The sequence below is a fragment of the Glycine max genome, chromosome 15 (assembly GCF_000004515.6).
Source record: "Glycine max cultivar Williams 82 chromosome 15, Glycine_max_v4.0, whole genome shotgun sequence".
In the NCBI taxonomy this organism is placed as follows: Eukaryota; Viridiplantae; Streptophyta; class Magnoliopsida; order Fabales; family Fabaceae; genus Glycine; species Glycine max.
In genome coordinates this window covers 45306708-45329224 of record NC_038251.2, presented here as the reverse complement: position 1 = coordinate 45329224, position 22517 = coordinate 45306708, and the positions used below count along the sequence as shown (strand labels likewise).

At 36.7% G+C, this 22517-nt stretch overlaps 1 protein-coding gene across 2 annotated transcripts; it reads left to right on the top strand.

The window, feature by feature from the left end:
- The first annotated feature begins 432 nt into the window (after nucleotides 1–432).
- On the top strand, nucleotides 433–22128 carry LOC100791889 (flowering time control protein FY). Of its 2 annotated transcripts, none has more exons than XM_003546672.5 (18): nucleotides 433–1086; nucleotides 2603–2694; nucleotides 2813–2881; nucleotides 3044–3148; nucleotides 3892–3987; nucleotides 4080–4162; nucleotides 4292–4363; nucleotides 4440–4537; nucleotides 6225–6284; nucleotides 6378–6438; nucleotides 6516–6603; nucleotides 7166–7229; nucleotides 8767–8845; nucleotides 12117–12206; nucleotides 12874–12959; nucleotides 13313–13806; nucleotides 15311–15547; nucleotides 21956–22128. In XM_003546672.5, exons 1-18 carry the CDS (start codon nucleotides 858–860, stop codon nucleotides 21995–21997), a joined length of 2145 nt encoding a protein of 714 aa, XP_003546720.1. In that variant the 5' UTR covers nucleotides 433–857; the 3' UTR covers nucleotides 21998–22128. The 2 variants fall into 2 exon arrangements, with proteins under 2 accessions (XP_003546720.1, XP_006598112.1); XM_006598049.4 differs by having other exon boundaries at nucleotides 724–1086; nucleotides 2813–2885.
- Nucleotides 22129–22517: the final 389 nt, after the last annotated feature.

Below are 22517 nucleotides of genomic sequence, written 5' to 3'. Positions count from 1 at the left end.
AAATAATTATAGTAACAGATAGTAATATCACGTATTTCTTTTTTGATAACGTATCACATAACTTTTTATTCTCAGAAAACTTTTCAAAAAGTATTTATGGACAACCAAACATTTATTTTAATTACAAGGTATCATGATTCCTAGGAATCATCATTTCTGCACATGAGAAAACTTTTCCCCCATCGAACGCCTCCTTGATGTACCTAAATGAGAAATCACTAACATAATGGATCTAAAGTAGAGATATAAGATTAACTTGATGATTGAATGAAAAAAGGGGAGAGAGATATCATAAGTTCAAATCCTTCTCAATAATATTTTAACAAAAACTAACAACTAATATTTATCAATAAAAAAATAATAGATCAAAATTGACATTTATCCTATATTTGATTAAGGTGAAAAATATTAAAAAAATAAGTGAAATGAATAGTAAAATGAAATAAAACTTTATACTTTAATTCAAAACTTTTATCTTAATTGACTTTCATTACATTTCATTCTGCCTTACCAACTATCAAACATCATTAATTGACTTTCATTACATTTCATTCTGCCTTACCAATTATCAAACATTATGTGTGTTTGATTTACCATAGAGACCTTCAAAAGACAATTGAATCAAAAGTCATTATGAACCAAATACATCCAATATAAAATGTTTCAAGTTCTAAACACATGATTTGAGTAAAACGCCGTCGTTCCTTGTTCCGTTCCCTTCTTCTCTCGGTTTCCCGCTCCGCATACTCTGCTCTTCGTTCTTCCTCATTCCCAACCACATTTTGGGGTTTAGGGTTTTTCTCTCTCCTCTGCAATATCCAATTTCTCCCTCACTCTCTCTCCACAATCCAGTGACAATGATGTACAATGATCAGCAGCATCAGCACCAGCAGCACCAGTACCAGCAACAACAGCAGCAGCAGCAGCAGCCTTTCCACCAGCCGCCGGGTCCGGAGTTCCACCGCGGACCGCCGCCGCCGTCGCATCCGCCGCCGATGATGCGGCAAGGCTCCGCCTCGTCGACGAACCTCGCCCCCGAGTTTCACCATCCCGGCCCCGGAGGGCCCCCGCCTCCTCATTACGATGGTTCGGTTTCGCTTCCTCTTCCTCCAATTGCTTCTCATTCTTGTGATTACGACTGTTGACGAACGAAGGGGATTTAATTGAACGTGAACGCGTGTTCGCTGTTGTTGTGATTTTTTGTATTGGTGGATAAACCCTGTTATATGGTGGTGTTGGGTGTGTGTGAGAGAGAGCTTTCAGAGAGGGAGAGAGTTTCTAGAGAAGTAGAGATATTTTAGCGAGGGAGAGTTTTAAGAGATGGAGAGAGTTTTTAGAGAGAGGGAAGCAATTTTGAGAGTTTTTAGAGAGAGAAAGAGTTTTGTGAGAGAGAGTTTCTAGAGAAGGATTTAGAGAGGGAGAGAGTTTTTAGAGATAGAGATTCCAGAAGAGAGTTTAAGAGAGGGAGATATTTCTTTTAAAATGTAATTAAAGAAGTGTTTGATTGGTTAAATAATGCATGCCTTGGGGTGTCTCAATGCTCTTTTTCTATTATTTGTTTTGTGGATGATATTGTCGTAGTTGGAAAGTGGAATGAAGGAGTGGATTGTGAACTTGAGTTGTGGACAGGAACTTTGGGGTTAAAGGGTTTTGGGTTAATTAGGTGTGTGGATGTGAGTTTGGTATGACTTGAGTTAGCAATGTTTTAGAGGTGGTGCTTATGAGTCGGGTGATTAAGGGAATGTATTGCATATGATTTGAGCTGGATGGGTGAAATTGAGAAATGCTTTAGGTGTAATATGTGATAATGTGTGTACTGAACACAAAAGAAAGTTGTAACAGACAAATTATATGACTGTTATGCTTGAGGGTGGGAGGGAAATGTTTGGCAGTAAAGTAGTGACAAGACTAGAAGACAAGTGCAGCAGTGATGAGAAATTGAGAATGCTGAGGTGGTTTATTCACTGGAGAGAAAGATAAGTGGTGTGTTTCTATTCTGTTCAACCATGTTGAACGTGAATCTAATGTGAGAGTTTCACGTTCTATGTGCCTCGGGATGTTCAATTTGCATAAAACAAAAAATTGACATTGGGAACAGATGTGTTAGGGAGAAAGTTGGGTGGCATTTGCTGAGGAGAAAATGATATAAACTTGCCTAAGGTACAAGTTAGGAGATAAACAACTAAGGTTTGAGTTTCAACTTTTAAAAGCTCTGGAATCTTCTGAAGACGCGACTTGTGAAATGTTTGTCATAATTTGATTTACTTGGTTTGATATGATTCACTCTTTGTAACCTTGTTTTCTTTTGATGGAATGAATCATTTGTTTCTCTGTGCTTCTCTCCATATATGTTTACTTCTGTTTAATACTTGAGTGATTATGTTGTTCCTTCACCATGAATAATTTTTCTTTTATTTTATTTCTTAACGAAAACTGTGTTAATATTGCATTGCATGTAGGAGATGACGATTGAGGTGCTAGAAAAATTTCTATCCTTGTCTTGTTTTAATTAGTTCAAGGCGTTAAATTTATATATCTTGTGGAAATTTTGGGATTAGGTTTTTGGTGACTCTTCTAATTTGACAGTGAATGGTTTTTGCAGCTCACAGTGATAGCCATGGTGCAAAAAGAATACGAAAGCTTACTCAAAGGAAAGCTGTTGATTATACAAGCACAGTTGTGCGTTATATGCAGGTAACGATTTTTGCTTTGTAAAACGCTTGGAGCTGTATTGTAAAACTTTTTGACTTGCTCATTTCCATCTGTGGCTATTTCTATTGAAAATTTTTGGGTAATCTGAATCTGCCTTCAGATTCGTATGTCGCAGCGGGATTCAAGGGATAGGACAGTACTGCAACCCACCCCGGCAGCAGCAATTGATGTCAGTAAGCTTCGGTTTGATTTTGTACACTTTTATTTGTTTTAAGTTTGTATACTCTTTCTCTTCATTCAAATAAATTAACTTGATAACTTTAAAGGATTTTTTTATTGCAATGATCTATATGTATCCTTAGATCATAACCTTATGTTACTTTTCATGCAGATGTTGCCAGCAGTTGGCTATCCAGACAATCCATCCACAAGCTTTGCTGCTAAATTTGTTCATACATCTCTAAATAAAAATCGTTGCCCCATTAATCGCGTTCTTGTAAGTTAGATGGAAATGTTGTGATTGGCATGATGTAGTATATGTTATGCGTAATATCAGTTACAGATGTATCAGCTGTATGTTTTTCTGCTGCATTCAAACATTTCTGAACAGAAGCTGCTTGCTTCTCATTTAAATTGATTTTGTTATTTTTGGGTTCTAGAGTAGTTTTTGATTTACAATGTTTTCAACTATGTATATCAATGGTAAAATTTGCTGTCAATTCTTTTCAAATGTTTATGTACGGAACAAAATAGGTATTCAGTTAACTTATACCCTAGATTGGATAGAATAGCTAAGAATTTTGTTTGGTTAGTTTCACTTAATTAGTAAAACAAGTCAATTACATGTTAAATGTGGTTCCTGTTCAATTCAATAGTTTCCATTTACATATTTCCTTTTGGTTCTTTGACTGTCTTGTTATATGAAAATGGCTTACCTCTACAATTGCATGATTTAGGCTGTCATTACAGATTGCTGCCTTCCTGCTTCTTTTAGCAAATTGTTTGACTGCTTTATACACTAAATAATCTGACATATCAGTTGTGTTGTTTTATTGAATTTTCTTATTGTGAGATTTTTGTACACAATGATTTATTATGTCGGGTTGCAGGTAGACACATGTTTCTATAATGTCTTTCGATTAGTTTAAAAATATATTATACATTTTTAATTTTTTGAATGTGCCACTGGATTGCATTTGACTTTGTGATGCTGCATCACTGTTTAATTTTCAAAAACAGTGGACTCCAACAGGCCGGCGACTTATTACTGGTTCACAGACTGGGGAATTTACTCTTTGGAATGGACAATCTTTTAATTTTGAAATGATTCTTCAGGTACACGACTTTAATTATTGTCTTTACATTATTATTGTAGTCATCAGTAGTTTAAAAGTACAAGTCAAAGGTGGATTTTCAAACACATGCAGGCGCATGATCAAGCAATCAGATCCATGGTCTGGAGTCACAATGACAATTGGATGGTCTCTGGTGATGATGGAGGCGCAATAAAGTAGATACATATTTTAATATATTTGTGTGGTTTCTTATAAACTATATATTGCATGTATTTATTTATGCAGATTTTGGTGGTTAAATGCACATATGTAATTATATTTGTATGTGTGTTGCATTTTTCTAGGTATTGGCAGAACAACATGAACAATGTTAAAGCCAACAAATCTGCTCATAAAGAATCAGTCCGTGATTTAAGGTAGATGTTTTATTTGAAAAAAAAAGAAATTGTAACATGCTGAAGGGGAAAGGTTCTTTAACTCTTTTATAAACAGTTTCTGTAGGACAGATTTGAAGTTCTGTTCATGCTCTGATGATACCACAGTTAAAGTTTGGGATTTTGCACGCTGTCAAGAAGAGTGTTCATTATCTGGTAATGTGCTTTGGATGAACCATATCTGAAAATTCGTATCCTGTCTCTAATCTTGTCCATGTCCTGAAAACTGAATCTTAATAGTATTGTGTTTAATATATTTGTTGGGGTCTTAATACCAATAATATTTTGTTAATCTTTGCTTTATTTTAAGCTTCCTAATTGGTAATCACATTGCATTACTTATGCACTTGAAATTGGATTCTCTTTATGTTAAATAACCTTTTTGTGTTTCTGTATGTTGGGTAGTTGATAGTAGAGGAATTGTAAATTTTAGAAATAGATGATCTGTTTAATTTTGAGAGTTATTTATGACATCGGTCGACTCTATCAGTTTGTTCTGGCATGTTGCTAAATTATTCTCATTCTCTTTAATTACAACCTCATCTTATTTGTTGTGCTGTGAATAAGTTCTTGTGAATGACTATTTTGATGGGGAGGCTTGTCTACTGCTGTGGGTTGAATGCTATCTAATTGACCATTTTCGTCTTTTAGGGTTGGTATTAATGATTTAGTTGATTTATTTGGAGTGACAGCTTGGTCCATGTGTGTGATTTACCCTTTGGGGTTGATGTTTGCTTTCTCTCCCTTTTTTTTCTTTTAAGATTTATTATTTGGTTTGATTCATCCTATAACCGTTGGAGTCAAGTATTTTGATGGGCTCGTAATACAAGTATATAGAAGGAGTGGGAGAAGAGGGGCTGCGGGAATAGAAGAGGATATAAATGTGCCTAAGAAAGAAGGATGGAGAGGGGGATGCGAGAATCATGCAAAAGGAGGAGATGGAGAATGGTAATTTGGATTTTGGAGGGGGGAGTAACTGAAGAGGGGCATTAGACAATTCATGAGTAAAAATCTATTTGGCTAGGCTGAATAGAGAAGCTGGTTTTTCCTCAGGATAAGTGTGCTATAGTCTCTAATGTCTTATGTCCCATCTTGCTAGGAGCTCTGCTCCATTCATTGTTGTAGTTTCTTTTATTCTTCTCCTATATTTTACATTGGAAACAGAGGTTACCCCTCTAATTTAGCTATAATTCAGTATCAATAGTACTTCAGGTTTATCATTCCAATGCTGGTTCCTATCACATTTTAGATCTGGTTACCTTGCTTGATGTTTTAGCATTAAGGCCCCTTTGTCATTTTTAAACTGTGTTATCATAATGATTGAAGAGCGCTGGTGCCTTTCTTTTGTGTCATGAAGGGTCATTGATGAAGGATGTATTTCTAAATTTCAATTTTTAACAATTTTTTATATAACTGGAACATCATAAAGAACACTTTGTTGTGTAATCTGTTAGAAAAACTTTTTTTTTAATCATATGCAAAATACCAGTATGGTCATTAATGTCCAACACTAACTGCATGGGGAAACTTTCACAGTTCCAAATAAAATGGGGCCAATCTATCATTTCTACTTATTTTTATGTTTGTTCTAGATACTTAGTTTATTGTGCAAAGGTTGGTTTGCATCTTTGAATTTTCTTGGACTCACAATTATTCCTCTAGAGTTTTATATTTTCCATTACTTTTATTTTAAAATCAATCAAATTTATGTGATTACCCAATTAGTTCCTTGATTTAGGTTTTTCTAGTCTTAGAATCTGTTATGTGCTTATGCTTTATATTATTTTTTGTCTGTATGAGACCTAAACTTAGATTTATGATTGTGGCATTTGAACTCAGCCAGGCCATGGTTGGGATGTGAAGAGTGTTGACTGGCATCCTACAAAATCTCTATTAGTATCAGGTAGATGTTTTAAACATTTCTTTTATGAAATTTCTTGAGCTTGTGAAATTCAATATGTGATTACATATCCTTTATTTGATTTTCACAATACAGGTGGGAAGGACAATCTAGTGAAACTTTGGGATGCTAAAACAGGGAGAGAGCTTTGTTCATTGTGAGTGTAAATATCTGCTGATATCTATTGTTTCATGTGTTTGTTTGTGTTTATAGATTTATTCTTGTGTCATGCAGTCATGGCCACAAAAACACTGTGCTGTGTGTAAAATGGAATCAAAATGGCAACTGGGTGTTAACGGCTTCAAAGGATCAAATAATAAAGGTCGGTAAACAATCTTCATTATATAAATTGATGGATCCTTAATAGGGATTCGCCCGTCTTTTCTATTTTGGATTATTATCTAAACCTTTGAGGATTTTGAGTTTTATTTTTTCTGCCAATAAATATTTGTCATTTTTCCATTCAGCACTTCCCTTTGGTTTATTTCTTCTTTGAGACTTTCTGTTTTTTGCTCATCATTCCCCATTTTTTTCTTCTTTTAGTCCTGCTTTGTTATTTCTTTTTCCCTTTTGGCCTATTATATACAAGTGAAGATAAAAATAACAAACGAGTGATTTTGAGTGAATATTTTTGAGTGCACAATTCATACTCAGTTAAATGATATATACACAGAGTTATTTAATTAATACAGAATACAGTTCGGAAGAAGGGTAATTAAACAGTCAAACTATCTCAATTTCCTAAATTACAATGACTAAAGCTAATTGCAAAGTGAGGTAGTAATTAAGTTGTTTATAAATTGTTACTCCCAACATATACATTTCCTAATCCCTGAGTATTAATATTCATATGTGCCTTGTATTTATGTACCTTGTATTTGCAGCTTTATGACATAAGAGCAATGAAGGAACTTGAATCGTTCCGTGGGCATCGCAAGGATGTTACTAGTAAGTGACATGTCTTTCTCTTGGAATCGGAATGGAAGGATATTTCATTGAAATTAGTGTTGTGATTAACATACCGCTGGGAATTCTCCACCCAGCATCCACCCATTACACATGGTTAACCACATGTGTAAATATGATTAACTTTGTCTTACAAGTAGTTTAGAGTAGATGAATGTGATTGTATACAATTATTGATCTGTACTTGTGGTACTAATGGTTACATATGCCTCACTAATGGTTAATAGTGTCATGAAGTTATTGAAATGTCTAATAGTGGTTAATTGTGCTGGTTAGATGCTGGGTGGATGTTTTCAGTGGGATGCTTATAATTTTTCTTGAAATTAATATATTCTGCAAATAAATATATGATGGATCCTCAGAGGTATATGAAGATAAAAACAGCATGCATCACCATAAACTTTTCAGCCAAAACAACATAACAGTGACTTTGAAACACTGCTTTGAGATGTCATAATTTTACTTCTGATATAGGAAAAAGTTCATTATGTATGCTTTTTCATAAATTTTCAAAAATCAATGTTCTGTAGCTGTTATTAGATTAGTAAATCTGGAATTTTGATTCATTACTTGGCAATGGAATGAAATTTTATCAGGTTGTAGTAAAACTGAAGTTGAGTCTGAATGAATTATGTGACATACAATTTACTTGATTCTGCTTTAAGTTTTGATTCAAATTTGATTGAAATGATGATGTTAATTGGTGGAAAATGACCTCCAATTCAATTCACATCGGTATTCCTAGTGCTGTCTGGTAATAATGTTGCTACTTGCTAGATGTGGATAATTGTATGGCCTGGATTTTTAGTCTAGTTAATAATCTTAACAAGTTACGGCTTTGAGTTATTTAGTTAAAGTATTACATGTTTGTTCTTTTATTAAGATTATGGCATCATATTCCTGAACTTAATAACTGTTTTGTTGGCTACCATCTTTACTTTGCATATATGCCTTGCCTATGTCTAAACTTGTTAGTGACAGACTGACAGTTACCATGGTTAAATTGCTGTCAACAAAAGCATCTTTTTGAGAACTTGAACTAAAAATGGTTAAATGATGCAGCACGTTAGTCTTGACTCCTGATTGCATTTTTATCCATCGTAGGAGCACTTTGTGGTCACCTTTTTTGTTCTACTTTGTTTGCAGCAGCCCCTCAAATTTGAAATCTGTTCTATATCTGTATTGATTAATTATACTGTTTTACATAACGTCATTATGTATTGGCTGCTGTATGTAGGAGTGTGCATATTGATATGCAACCTTTTGAATCCCCAAACAAGAAAATCATACAGTTCCATATTATGGTGTTTATAATATTCTCAATGGCACTAGCACAAGGTCATGCTATGTATGCATGCACAAAGTTACTTAAATTGTTGATTACACAGTTAATGTTTGATTGGTTTACTGGGTGGTGTATTGTTACCAGGACTGTAGGGTAAATGAGTATTTTCTCTAATGCTTCTGCAACTGTGATAAAATGGAAAATAATTTTTCTGACTTTTGACACTTTTGTTAGCTTTGGCATGGCATCCGTTCCATGAAGAGTACTTTGTCAGTGGGAGTTATGATGGTTCCATCTTCCATTGGCTTGTTGGGTAAATTTGTTTTCTCATTTGCTGTCTTCCTTCTCTCTCTGCAGTTCATAAAATTATTTTATACAACATTCCTGTTTTTATCAGTTTTCTTATGAAGTTTCTTTTATTTGGTTGTATTTATTTGTTATTTATGAATTCAATTGGACTTGGGGTTTGTTTTGGTGAACAACTTCATTAAGCACTTATTAAATAATTACTTATCATGTAAGCACTTTTGTGTAAGTTTTTATAATTGAAGAGAAAATAAGGTTAAATTATTTTTGTAAAAGTTTTAAGCTGTTTTCACAAGTTATTATGGAGAGCTTATTGGAATAAGTGGAAAACAGGTTATGGATGTATCATAAGCTCCCCCCAAACCAATGTTGTTAATGGCGGATGGCGGTTCATGGCGGAAAGTAAAAAATCCGCCATAAAAATATGGCGGATGGCGTAGCGGAAAATGGCGGATGTCATGGCGGACCAAAAAAAAAAAAACATATATATAAACTCATTGAAATTGAAAAAAACAAAGGATTGCATTCAAATAAACTAAAAAAGTTTCATGAGTTCATACAATAATCAAGTACCAACACCAAATAAACTCAGCCATTTAAAAGAGGACTGAACAGAAAAAAAAAATTGTGATGTCAAATACGAAAAAAAAAATGGGACTGTTAAAAGTAAAAAGGGGTGTCAAATAGCAAAAGGAAAAAAAAAGCTGCAGACAGAAAACAGGGGGTGTCAAACAGCAAAAATAAAACTAAAACCTACGCCTTCTTCTTCTTCGCGACGCCTTCTTCTTCTTCGCGACAGCAGCTTCGTCTTCTCCGCGAGAACTCCTCGCTGCAGGCCGCCGTTTGTGACAGATGCGTCGCTGCCGGAGCTCGTCACCGCCGTTTGTGCCGGTGCGTCGCTGCCGGAGGTCGTCGCGGCTGCGTGCGCGTGCGGCTGCGGGTGTCGCGGCTGGGTGCGCGTGTGGGGTGCGGGAGGGACGCGGCTGGGTGCGCGTGTGGGGTGCGGGAGGGACGCCATTTTCCGCCACCCCGCCATAACCGCCACGACCGCCATGGCGCCGCCATCCCAAACCCGCCACGCCACCGCTATTTGGTGACGTTTTTTCGAAAAACCGCCATGAAAATCCGCCATGGCGCCGCCATGGCCGCCATTTAACAACACTGCCCCAAACACTTATATAAGTGCTTATGTCATGAGATAAGTCCAAATAAGTTGTAGATATAATGGAGCCTCAATCTTAGTCCAAATACAAGTTTTTAAATTAAATTAAAATAGGTACAAACTATCAATGACTGTGTCATACTATTAGAATGAATGTATAAAAATAACTGTTACAAACAGTTATTGTAGGACTGTTAGGACAGTTAGTATAAGCTAGCTACTTTTCTTTCACTAACATAATTTTGTTAGTTAGTTGTTAGTTAGTTTGTGATTAGCTTCAAGGTCTAGAGGTTTATAAATACCTCTTTTGTAACTGTATTAAAAATTAACTTTTCTGAATCAATAAGATCAGTTTTACTATTCTCTGTTTTGTTCTTTTCCCTGTTCTGAAACTCTGATATGGTATCAGAGCTTGTTTTCACATAAAATTCACTTTCCTCAGTTTATCAAGCTTCATCTTCACAATCATGGCTTCTGCATCTCAAGGTTTTAATTCACATTCATTTCCGACGACAATAGCAGAAAAATTGGATGATTCCAATTATCTACATTGGCGACAATATGTTTAACCAGTCATCAAATCGTATAAACTGCAGAGGATGACCGGATCATGGATCACACTAATCCTGAATACGAAGCCTGGGAAGTGCAGGACCAAACGTTGCTTGTTTGGCTTCAGTCGACACTCTTGAAGTCTGTCCTTTCTTGCGTGCTAGGCTCGAATCACTCCTATCAGGTATGGGAGAAGATTCACGAGCATTTCAGTCTTCACACCAAGTCTAGGGCACGTCAATTGCAAACGGCAATGCGTGCTGTCTCACTCGAAGGGAAAACGATGGATGAGTACCTTCACAAAATCAAAAACTATGTGGACGAGCTCACCGGTGTTGGAGTTCCGGTTCGCCATGAGGAGCATGTTGATGCTATTCTTGAAGGTTTACCTTCAGATTATGCACCAGTGGTTTCCTTGATTGAAAGCAAAAAACATATGCCATCTATTGCAGAGATTGAGGCTCTCCTTTATGGCCATGAAACTCGCCTGGTTCGATACAATCACGACACCCAAATGCTTGTATCTCCTCTGTTAATTACACTCAAGGCCATTCATATGGAAGTTAGTTCAAAGCTAATGATTCCAGTGGTTTTAGAGGAAGTTATGGCAGAGGTAATGGTGGCTGCAATACATTGTTTGATCGAGGTGATGGTCGCGGTGGTTCTGGAAGAGGCCGCGGTGGAGGTAGGTTTGCTAACTTCTAGTGTCAAATCTGCCTCAAGTATGGTCACACTGCTAATGTGTGCCACTTTCGTTCTGATATGAATTTTCAACCTCATGAGTCACTCACCTTTGTTGATCCAACTACACTCCAACCAATTCCTTATTCGATTGCCTCGGGTAGGACCTCTAACACTTGGGTTAATCCTAACTCCAAACCAGTTGCTCAGTCCTCCAGCCAGCCTAGTGTGATGCTTACCAATTCGACACCTCAGGGTAATGGTCAAGCTAGCTAAACATGGATTCTAGATTCAGGAGCTAGTTTCCATGTAACTGGTGAATCACAACATATCAAACAGCTGTCACATTTTGATGGACCTGACCGAATCTTTATCGGAAATGGCGAAGGTTTGAGCATTTCCAACACTGGTTCTTCATCATTTTTGTCTCCTAATGACTGTCATATTACTTTCAATCTTATACAATTAAAATATGTTGAGGTTTGCACCATTAAAGATCTCTGCTGAATATGAGCTAATGCTTGACAGATGGGAATTAGGTAGAAAATATCAGCTATTTTTTATTTCTAGTTGCGGCACCAGTGAGTTGAATTTTCACAATATTTTATAACAGTTTCTGAAGTAGTTGGTTGTTTTCTGTTTTTTGTCTTTCTGTTTGTATGTATTGAGAGAGATTGCTTAAGTAGGCAGGTCTATTTTTTTATTTCTAGGTAAAACAGATGTTTCTTAGTTCTCACACCGGATAGTTTTTCTTAACATTATCTGTAAAGTTAATTACTTGTAATTTTGTGTAATTCGTTGTCTGTTCAAATTCCCCCCACCCCAAAGAAATATGGATGGTAGGTGTTCATTATTCTGATTATTACATTTAATGTATATACAGGCATGAAACTCCACAAATTGAAATTTCCAATGCTCATGATAATAATGTGTGGGATCTTGCATGGCATCCTATTGGATACCTTCTGTGCAGGTGAACTTTATCTTGCTCTCTGCTATAGCATCTTATGATCCATAATGGATTTCTTTCTGTCTCTTAGCTTTTTGGATGCCCAACGTTCTAAAGCTAGTGTTCCATTTCCACATACCTGTCTTTCTGTTAATACTAAATCATGTAACCGTCTGTTTTTCAAATGTTTTCCAAATTCCAAAATACTATATTCTGAAGGAAATTGGAAAGAAACTCTGATGGCCATAAGTTTTTTCCAGTATAAGGATAGAGAATTGAATTTTCATATCCTTTTGAATCTTTTGTTTTAATGTTAACATGTTATACAATTTCTGTACCCAAAATAGTGACATCTTAGTTGCAGTGTTGTTAAATGGTGGTGCTGTGGCTGCCATGGCAGATTTTTTGCCAACCCTCAGGCAATTTTAAATGGGAGACCCACTATGGCTGTGCCATAGGTCGCAATGGCATGTTTATATGGCATAATTTTGGCCTTATTCCTTCTTCCATCTGCCATTTACAATACGTTAGTTCTTAGTTCTTACAATCACATATTTTGCAGATACATAAATGTTCCTGAAAGCTTTTTTGGTAGACATTTTGTAATCCTCTAATTGATCTGTTGATATCTAAAGAAAGTAATAATAATGGCTAATTCTAACTTACTGGAGTATCATATTTTCTTGTGCAGTGGCAGCAGTGATCATACAACAAAGTTTTGGTGCAGAAATAGGCCAGGAGACCCTGCCCGTGATAGATTTAACACTGGCATGCCAGGTTATTTGATTTCCTTAAAGGCAAATTAAGCAGCATATTATTTCATGTCTTCTTCAAAACTAAATCATTAACCCTTTTGATGTCAATTTTCATTTAGTTATTGGACTATATTGTTTGATGGGCTCAGATTGTTTTCCTCTCAACATTTCATGATAATGTGAATCCTTATAAATGCATTCTGTTAGTGTTGAACATTTGCTTTAAACTTGAGGTAGAGGTTGCAATATTTGAAGGCCCTTTGTTGTAGGATGAAGATAATTGTGGGTGGTAATTCTTATAGTTAGAAACACTTCCTGTTATGAAAGACAACTGGTCAAATGTCTGACATTAGTTTGAATTCGTTCATCTGTCAGGATATGCTGACCAAAATCCTGTTGTTGGTCGGATGGGTGGTAATTTTACAATAGCTGAAGGCCCAACAACTCCAGGACCATTTGCCCCTGGGTTGACTCGAAATGAGGGTACCATTCCAGGTGTTGGAGTTGCAATGCCCTTGTCTATTCCTTCTCTTGACATGCCTCAAGGGGAGCAGAAGCAACCCCATCCTGTTTCAATGGGTGCTCCTCCTCTTCCCCCCGGTCCACATCCCTCCCTTCTTAATGCCAACCAACAGCAACCATACCAACAGAATCCTCAGCAGATCCCACAACATCAACACCAGGCTCTACCACAACAGATGGGTCCTTTGCCTATGCCTCCAAATATGCAACAACTACAGCACCCTTCCCATTCTCCCTTCCCTAATATGCCTCGCCCTCCACCCCAAATGCCTATTGGCATGCCAGGATCTATACCAGGGATTTCATCAGTGCCTACATCACATCCAATGCCAATGCCAGGTCCAATGGTACGAGTTCTTTGGAACTTTTCTCTTATTCTGATTTTTCCTATAAAATATAGTAAAGCTATGTGGATTTAGCTTCTTCCTGAAGTGGTGTATTGTTTGAGTGTTGTATTGGTGGTGGCTGTTGGGGGCTGGATGTTTGGTGTTTTTGTTGATCTTTCATTAGCATGATAAAATGTATCTTTTCATAATCTGTGAGGGATGTAATTGGAAATCTTGTGGACAATAGTTGGAAAACGTTTGTACACTTCTAAGAAGCTCAAACTTCCCCTTATTTTGGTGATTCTTAGGGCCCTTTCAGTTTGAGAAATCATTTTTTGTTTCATAAATAATTACAAATGTGCTATCTTTTATTCACTTAGGAAGCCTGATACCTAGTATGATATGATACACATGTGTGGATGTGGATAAGGAAAATTTTAAAAATTCAAGATACATGTCCAACATACGTTTACACACACACACACACAATATTTGTTATTAAGTTACCAATTACTCATTAGTACATAAACATCAATATTCAATATATGATCATAATTTACAAAATAGATTGTAGTAAGCATAGTTGCATATCTTTCCCCCATCCATCTTAGGATATAATTTTTTCTACTATGAACATGTCACAAAATATACAATTTCCCTGCCCAAGTTGAAGTTGGCATATCACAAAAAAACCTTTTTAACAATAAATATGACAACAAAAAACTTCAGAACGAAGTTGTATCCTGAGCTGTATCTTAGCTAAAATGGAGTTATATCGGGTAATTTATTTTTAAAAAATATAAAAAAATAATGGATACTTTTTGGGTATGTATCAGGATGTATTGGATGCTTATCAGTGTTGAATATGTGTTGGACACCGACAATTTTGCATTTGGAGTATTTGGGCTTCATAGGTGTAAACAGGAGTATTGTTGCTTGCATTGCTTTCTGTACAAATCTTTGAAAACAGAGAACTTGGAAAAGCAATGTGGCATTTTATTTATTTGTTAAATAAACAAATGAAAACAGAACATGTTTTCTTAACCAAATTAGGGCCTTATGTTTTCCTGCGTGCCTTAGCTCATTAATTTGAGCCTATGATATTACCCCCCAGCTTTTCTTTAAAATAAAAATAGAAAGATTTTATCTTACTCGAATAGAAGAGATGCATTCTCATTGCACAAATAGGACATAGAAGCCATCTTTCTGTACTTGTCTCACGTGCCTGCACTGCAATAATTATATTTTGCCACATTCAGACCTCTCTGTAACGAATTAAGAGTTTCTAATTATTTGGAGGGCATTTGTGTGATAAGGAAATGATTAAATGAGTTAATCAGTGGAGAATAATATTTACGGATGCTAGCTGGTACAACATCATTCTTTGAGGAAGACTAAAGACTATAATAAAAAATTAAACCATTTAAGAAATTGTACTCTAATTTAATAGATTAGGGTGGATAAGATCTCTGTAATCAAGTTTGATGCACATTTAACAGCACCATTTGATTTTTTTTTCCTTCAGGGAATGCAAGGGGCGATGAATCAGATGGGTACTCCAATGCCACAAGGTCCTTATGTAGGCATGAATCAAATGCATTCAGGGTCCTTGCCTACAAGTGGAGGGCCACCTCTTGGTGGTTTTCCAGGCAACTTGCCAAATATGCAAGGGCCATCAAATGCCAATTATCCTCAAGGTGCTTCATTTAACAGACCTCAAGGTGGCCAAATGCCTCTGATGCAAGGGTATAGTCCTTACCAGGTAAGATAGTATGCTGCTTCATGAACTACTAATTGTTACATCATGCTAGTCAGTTTGTTCAAAAGTTGAAACTTTTGTTTTTTATCCTCTTCCCTTATCGTAAATTATATGGTTACTGGAGTTGTGTTTTGATAGCTATTAAGTAGTGCACATGTCTGTCTCAAAGAAAGAAAGTAGTGCACATGTCAGAGTATAAATTATTTCTGTTTGCATTCTCAACAATAAGAGATGTTGCGTACTTTCTCATTTTATGTATTTCACAAATAAGAGATGTTGCTTGATGATAGGAATGAAGCATTGCAGTGGATTTCGTATAACAAATTCCACTAGAGGTGTTGAGCTGGCAAAATAGGATTGGATTGTGGGAACATGCTGTCTGCCAATTCCTTTCTGTTATTTTCCTTTCTGTTATATTGCTGTTATCTTGTCCCTTTCTGTTATATCCTTTTCTTTATTCTGTTTTGGTGTAAATCAGCAAGGCTATCTTGCTATGTAAGTAGGTTGTTGGTGGAAGGCAGATATGAAAAATACAAAATGCTTTCCTTTTCCTTTTGCTCTGGAGGTTATTGCTCAGAAGAAAAAACTCAATGAGTTAGATACAACACAGGTATTTAAAGAGTTCTGACTTGAGAAACTAACCACAACCACCTCTAACTAACTTTTAACAAAATGTATACTAACTCTAACTACCTCTAACAGAATGTCACTACTTGGGTGCAATTTAGTGAAAACTCAGCTCTTACAACATATACACTGCTGTCTAATACTAGATGGGTGCAGTTAGCAAGAGCTAACTGCCCTTACAATTATGAAACAGAACTGTTTACACAGTTATGTATTTACATACTCCAATACCCCCCCTCAAACTCAAGGGGAAAAGTTTTCAGAAGAAACACTCTTCACATTGAGTTTGCCTCGAAGAACTTCAAACCTTGAGGCAGAGAGAGGCTTAGTCAGGTCAGCCCACTGATCCAGAGCTGGAACATGAACAATACTGAGCTGCTTGGCCAAATTTTTTTCTCTTAAGAACACATCAATTTCCATGTGTTTAGTTCTGCTATGAAAGACTGGATTATGAGCAATGGAGACTGCACTCTGATTATCACAAAAAATAACAGGAGTAGTGAAAGAGACTTGCAACTCTGTCAGCAAAGTATAAATCCAGGTTAACTCAGTGGAAGTTTGAGCTATGCTGCGATATTCAGCTTCTGTGCTGGACCTGACAGTAACTTTCTGTTTGTGAGACCACCAAGATAATAAATTTTGGATCGAGAAATATGGCTGCTCCTGAGGTTGAGCGCCTATCATGCACATCAGACGTCCAATCAGCATCACAAAATGCTCTAATATTCAAGGGCTTTGCAATAGAGGTTGGCTGAAGTAGCAGACCATGAGACAAGGTCCCTTTGAGGTATCGTAAGATTCTCTTCACCACTGTCCAGTGAGAATCTAGAGGAGCAGCCATAAATTGACAAACTTTATTGACAACAAAACTGATTTCAGCTCTAGTAAGGGTAGCGTATTGCAATGCACCAACCACAGACCTGTATAGAGTAGGATCATGAAAAGCATCAGCCCTATGTTTAGATAGTTTGCAATTAGAGACCATTGGAGAAGAAATGGAGTGAGCCTCAGTCATATTAGTTTTACGGAGTAAATCTTGAATGTATTTGCTCTGAGTCATCAAGATAGACTTATTGGACAGATACTTGATTTCTAGGCCCAAGAAGTAGTCTAAATGACCAAGCTGTTTAAGAAAAAAAACAGTATTAAGTTTGTCTCTAAGCTGCTGAATCAAAGAGGTTGAGCTGCCAGTCAAAATTATATCATCCACATAAACCAGCAAATAAACAGTATGCAATTGATGCCGATAGATAAACAAAGAGGAATCACTCTTGCTTCCAACAAAACCAAGTCTATCAAACCACTGTCTGGGATCCTGTTTTAAACCATAGATGGCTTTATTGAGTTTACAGACTAATGACCTGTCAGTAACTTCAAATCCAGAAGGTTGTTTCGTAAAAACAAGAGTCCCATTTAAAAAGGCATTATTCACATCAAGCTGAAACAATTTCCACCCATAGGACAGACCAAGAGTAAGGATAATTCTAATGGTGACAGGCTTGATCATAGGTGAAAATTTTTCATGAAAATCAAAGCCATGAACTTGATGGAACCCCTTAACTACTAACCTTGCTTTGAATCTGTTAACAGAACCATTAGCATTTTCCTTAACCCTGTACACCCATTTAAGCCAATAGCCTGCCTATTAGGAGGTAATGATACCAATTCCCAAGTATTGTTCTTCATCAAGGCATCATATTCTTGCTGCATAGCAGAGAGCCAATCATCATCTGCTAGAGCTTGTTTCACAGTCTTAGGCTTATAATGAGTGAGAAATAGTGAAGGGTGGAGTCTAGGATTGTGAATACCAGATTTAGATCTTTTTTGCATGGGGTGAGTGTTAATTGGAAGAGAGGTAGATGGAGTAACAATGTCTGAAGTGGATGTAGGAATGGTAGTGAACTCAGAATTTCAATGTTCAGCAGAAATGGATGTAGAAGAAGTAGATATTGGAGGTACAAACATAGTAGTGATGGGAGAATGAGTGGGCAAAGGTGAAAAACCAGGAGGAATGAGAAGAACAGAACCTAAATCAGTGGGTGGTATAGTTGCAACACAAGGTGGAGATAGATTAGAACTGAGACTAAAGTAGGAATCCAGACTTTTTGTGGAATTAGAGGAGGAAGGAAAAAGATCAGAGTAAGAAAATCTTAACTCATTAAACACGACATCCTTAGAGATGTAAATCCTTCCAGAAGGTGACAACCACTTGTAGCCTTTGTGAGAAGAAGAGTAACCCAGAAACAAGCACTCTCGAGACCTAAAATTAAGTTTCTGTGTATGATATGGTCTTAGCAAAGGAAAACATGCACACCCAAAGGTTTTGAGAAAGTGATAATCAGGCTCTTTATTGAACAAGGCAACAAAAGGAACAACAAATTTAAGAGTAGTGGTAGGTAGCCTGTTAATTAGGTAAACAACTGTTGTGAAAGCATAGTCCCAAAACTGTAGAGGTAAAGAAGCATGATGCAACATAGTTAAACCCAAATCAACTATGTGTCTGTGTTTTCGCTCAACAACACCATTTTGATGATGAGTGTGAGGACAAATTAGTCTATGGGAGATGCCAAATGAGGCTAGGAAATTAGAGAATGGTCTGTATTCACCTCCTCAATCTGAGTAAATACTCTTTATCTTGGTATTAAGATGTAACTCAACCATAGATTTGAAATTTTTGAAAACAATGGTTTCAGCTTTGGACTTTATAGGAAAAATCCATGTGTACCTAGAGAAAGCATCAATGAAGGAAACATGATATGTATAACTAGCATATGAGGGGACATGTGAAGGTCCCCACAAGTCAGTGAAAATAAGCTCTAAAGGGGAATATAAAAAAGTGGAATTGTGAGAAGGTAGTCTATGAGCTTTACCCATATGACAAGAGGAACATAATTTTGTGAAGTTTTTATTCAAATGGGAAATGTTACAATGATTAAGAACAATTTTCATAACATGATCATTTGAATGACCTAACCTAGCATGCCAAAAGTTGGCAACATTGGTAGAAGAAACAACAGATTTTGAGCCTATATTAGAGCTACTATTGACATTTGCAGTTGAATGAGAGAGGTCAGCATTTGTAACTGGAACAGAGTGGACATCAGCAGGGATGGACTGCCTTGAAGTTGAAGATTGTTAAAAGTATAGAGGTCATCAACACCCACAAATCCTTGAAGGAGGACCTTATGTGTCTCCTGAGATTTGACAAGACAAACATGAGGATGAAACTCAAAAAACACTGAGTTATCTTTGGCAAATTGACTCAGTTAAAAGATTTTTCGAAATAGAAGGATGTAACAATTTGTGAAGTTTAAAAGTTATACTAGTATCAATAGGAGAAATAAAGGTTGAGGAACCAATTTTAGAGATACTTAAACCTTTACCATTGCCTATAAAGATCTGATCTGGGCCATCAAAATGGGTGAACTGCTTAATGTTTTGAGAATCACTAGTAACATGAAAACTAGCTCCAGAATCTGGTATCCAAGTGGAGCCAGCTGAAGCAGTCCCATCAGAGGCTGAGTTTGTGAGCATAACACTGGGCTGATTATGAGCTGAGCTTGTTAACTTAGAATTGGGATTAACCCAAGTGTTGGAGGTTCTAGGTGGACCAGCTGAATAAGGAATGGGCTGCATCGTAGTAGGATCAAAAAGAGTGAGGGACTCATGTGGTTGAAAACTAACATCTGTCCTGAAATGAAAAATTTGGCATTGGAAGTAAGCAAAACGACCACCACTGCGGCTTCTGCTAGAGCCACCACCCCCACGTCCAGTACCTCGATCAAAAAAGGTACCATGGCCACCGCTGCGGCAAGACGCTCGATAACCACCAGTTTTGTAGGTGTTTGGATGCGAGTAGCCTTAAGTGTAGTTTAGCAACGCAGAACTGGTTGTTTGAGCATCTCAATTGTAGCGTGTAAGACGAGTCTCACAGGGAGTACGCTTCTTACTCTCGATAACAGAGATGACTGGCGCGTAATTTGATGGTAATCCTTCGAGGAGCGCATCAACATACTCCTCGTGATGAACCGAAATGCCCACGCTAGCTAATTCATCAACGTAGCCTTTGATTTTGCGCAAGTATTCCAAAATTGATTTTCCATCAAGACTGACCGCGCGCATGACAAATCGAAGTTGTTGCGCATGAGATTTGGTGTGGAGGCTAAAGTACTCATGGATTTTGTCCCAAACTTGGTACGAGTGATTGGAACCAAGAACTCTCGATAATACGGACTTCAAAAGTGTAGATTGTAGCCAAACAAGAAGCGTTTGGTCTTGAACCTCCCAAGTTTCATATCCTAGATTAACTCGATCAGCGATCATCTTTGGTGAGGTAACGCAGAGGAATGATGGGATTAACCACAAATCGTGGTAGCTTGTGCAATTTGATCTCTGGCTCTATGTGTTGATGCCAGTGCAGATAATTGGAGTCATCGAGTTTCTCTGCAACCGAATTGGGAAATGACTAAAACAGAATTGGAAGGAGCGGAAGCCATGGACGCACTGTAGGAAGCTTCGCAGAAGCACAAGTGCTCGAAAAAATGGCTCTAGATACCATTTTCGATAAACTGAGTGAAAATGGGAGAGAAAATGAAAAAGATAAAGCTGATATTATTGCTCAGAAGAAAAAACTCAATGAGTTAGATACAACAGAGGTATTTAGAGAGTTCTGACTTGAGAAACTAACCAAAACTAACTTTAACTACTTCTAACAGAATGTAACTACTTGGGTGTAGTTTAGTGAAAACTCACAGCTCTTACAACATATACACTGCTCTCTAATACTAGATGGGTGCAATTAGCTCTTGCTAACTGCCCTTACAATTATGAAACAGAACTGTTTACACAGTTATGTATTTACATACTCCAATACTAGCCCTCGAAGCTAGGCTTGTGTGTCCTTTATCTTCTCACTTCCTAACACTTGATCATAGAATTTATTCAAGATCTGTCAATGATAAATCCATGTCTTTTGATTTCTCTCTGGTCCCTTGATTAAATATTTATACACAATCAAGTGCCTAGAAATGCTTGTTGCTTATCCGTTTGAGAGGGGGAGGGGGGCTGAGAAATGTGGTAAATGCCAATAGATGGTCCACTTGATGTTGCTTGGGCTGGCGGGCAATGGCCATGTCTGCATACGACATTAGGGCACATGGGTTGTATCTGATGAGGCAGGGCACAAGGAAATAGGAACATTATCACCCGTCCTCAGCATTCCAAAGGCCGTTTCTTCTTTGTGACTTCCTTTGACAGTGATATCATTCTCAGTTCATATTTTAACTTCTAACACTGCTGATGTTTCATTTGGTGCTGTTAATGCTTTAAACTGTCATAAAAGCAATAAAGCCACCAGCCCCGCGTTTTGAGACAACCAGGACCCCTATTGATTCATTCTTTGTCAGTAGATGTCCTTCCTGATGGCATGAAATTAGTTGTGAAGACAAGGATTGAAACTTGGAAAAAGTTCCATTCTCAAAGGAGAATGATTCCAGCTTTTATGAATTACACTCAATCCTGACATCTTTTACCATTTTTTCCTCATCTTGGTGTTGACGTGCTATGAGATCTTAATTTACCGTGATGATTTTTCTAGTGACATTACATTGTACCAAATAGGACCATTATCTAATTTTCCTGAGACATGCCATTGCTTAGTACATAAATTAAATTTGTTGGATGTCTGATGTCAGTGGTTATATGATCATATTCCTAATTAATTTGTTTTGTGAAGTGGACGGTCCAATTCTGAAGGGAAATTAATTCTTGTTTTATTTTTTGCAGTCTGGTAATCAATCTGGGATGCCTCCAAACGCACAACCATAGAATAGGAAATTGCTTTCTTCCTTCATAGGTGTAACTTTATCTCGTGATTTCGGTCCCTTTCTGTATAATTCATGTTTTGATCTGCTGCTGAAGCTTCACATAAATAAATTGTTTCTCTTTTCTTATCTCAATGATTTGTACTTTACCCCTTTTGATGTGAATGATTTCATATTTTAATTAAGGTTTACAGTTAGGTTAGCAAGACGTAATTTACATTCTACATATTTGTTTGACTATTAACAGCATTTTAAATTCTCAAATTATTAATTACCACTAAATTTTTCTATTTTTTTCAATTCCCTATCAAATTTTCTAATTTTCTTGTTTCATAATTTTCTGCTTAATCAAATTAAGTTTTCTTTGATAAGATTTCAGCGTTGATATTGACTAGCTTGTTTAAACTTTTAAACTTTTTAAAACGTGATTCTAAGAAAAGTGTTTCTAAAGCAAATAAGATTTGTTTTAAAAAAAAAAAAAATCTTAAATCTGCTTTTTTTTAATAAATAATTTAGACAAACAT

Coding starts and splice junctions, on each gene's coding strand:
- LOC100791889 (XM_003546672.5), top strand. CDS start 858: ATGATGTACAATGATCAGCAGCATCAGCACCAGCAGCACCAGTACCAG. Junction 12,960..13,312: donor ATTTAACACTGGCATGCCAG/GTTATTTGATTT, acceptor TTCATCTGTCAG/GATATGCTGACCAAAATCCT. Junction 13,807..15,310: donor TGCCAATGCCAGGTCCAATG/GTACGAGTTCTT, acceptor TTTTTCCTTCAG/GGAATGCAAGGGGCGATGAA.